General features: G+C 36.2%; 1 protein-coding gene across 1 annotated transcript in view; it reads right to left on the reverse strand.

The window, feature by feature from the left end:
- LOC107557278 (uncharacterized) overlaps nucleotides 1-1302 on the reverse strand; it is a 6106-nt gene extending 4804 nt beyond the window's left edge. The window contains exons 1-4 of the mRNA XM_016240640.1: nucleotides 1248-1302; nucleotides 777-1130; nucleotides 306-683; nucleotides 102-230 (exon numbers count right to left, since the gene is read on the reverse strand). Of these exons, the coding sequence (XP_016096126.1) occupies nucleotides 102-230; nucleotides 306-683; nucleotides 777-1130; nucleotides 1248-1290 (904 nt within the window). The 5' untranslated portion in view covers nucleotides 1291-1302. The remainder of the gene's footprint in view (nucleotides 1-101; nucleotides 231-305; nucleotides 684-776; nucleotides 1131-1247) is intronic.
- Nucleotides 1303-1308: the final 6 nt, after the last annotated feature.

Raw genomic sequence — 1308 nt, forward strand, 5'->3', positions numbered from 1 at the left:
AATTTCATCTTCATCAAAATCACTGTCAATAATGCTATAATAATCAAAATTATCATACAATATGATCATCAGTGAATATTCTTGATATGAAAATGGCTTACCAAAAAATGCTTTTTGTCGTTTTTGTACTCTCTTACATAGAAGGATAGCGATGATCACCAACCACAAGATATTTGTTGCTACCAAAACTGGGACCTTTAAGTCAGTCCAGACGAACTCAGAAATTGGTTCTAAGATTAAAAAAAGTCTAAATATTTAAACTGCAATTCAAATGTGATTTGATCTATCAAATGCATTGTTCTCACCTCCAATTTCAAGCCTACTTCCATTTCCAAACAGAATCTCTCCACACATGGCCACAGCACAGTAGTAAGTCCCAGCATCAGTTAAACTAAGGTTCTTCTTGGGGAGATTGTAGATACAGGACTGTACATGTGAATCTGTCTCAGAGCTCTTCTCACATTGATCATTTATGTTTCCATGCTTGTAAATGATTCCTGGATGTGTATCTCCCGATTCATGTCTAAACCAGTAGATGCTGTGATGTCCTACACATTTCTCAGTGAGAACTGAACAGTGAAGATTCACAGAGTCTCCTGTGTTAAACTCATGCTCATTTACCAGAGTACCCGAGTCCATTGCAGACAAAAACTGCTTAATATGATGTTGTCTTGTATTCACCCCTGAAATTACAAAACTATTACATTATTTAGATGTTCAGAGATTTTTTCTTCCAGACAAGCAATTTGACTGCTTTTTTCTATAGGTTTGCTTACCTTTGTAGTTTAAAAACAGCCCACTACTAAAAGTTATAAGATCATAGTCACGGGCACCACAGTAATAGATTCCAGTATCCGATGGCTTTGTATCTTTTATGGTTAGAGCAAAAATACTTCCTTGCTTTAGAACTGTAAATCTCTTGTCATTCTTGAAGTCTCCATAAAATGTTGGTGTTGAAGTTTCAGCATAGAGACTGAGGATGCATATTGGAGCTTCTCCCAGAGATTGCTTGAACCAAGAGAAATAGTTTTCATAGCTTTGAGATATCAAGCACTCTAAAGTTATAATTTCGCCTGCAGTGAAGGTCTCCAGGACTTTCTTTTGAAATACAGCAGCAGATGCGATGAAGCCTGAGAAGGAAAAAGTACAAACAGTATCATCAGAACAGATCAGAATAACATTTTCTTAAATATTGTAAGGTGAGAATTAACTTTGCTGAACTAATCTCACTTCCACAACAAACACACCTGTCCTTGAGGGTAGAAAAAATATCAGAAGTACTTTAAACATAGTTGAGGTCCTCTGTGC

This window comes from Sinocyclocheilus grahami, unplaced genomic scaffold (assembly GCF_001515645.1).
Source record: "Sinocyclocheilus grahami isolate Dianchi unplaced genomic scaffold, SAMN03320097.WGS_v1.1 scaffold596.1, whole genome shotgun sequence".
NCBI classification, from domain to species: domain Eukaryota; kingdom Metazoa; phylum Chordata; class Actinopteri; order Cypriniformes; family Cyprinidae; genus Sinocyclocheilus; species Sinocyclocheilus grahami.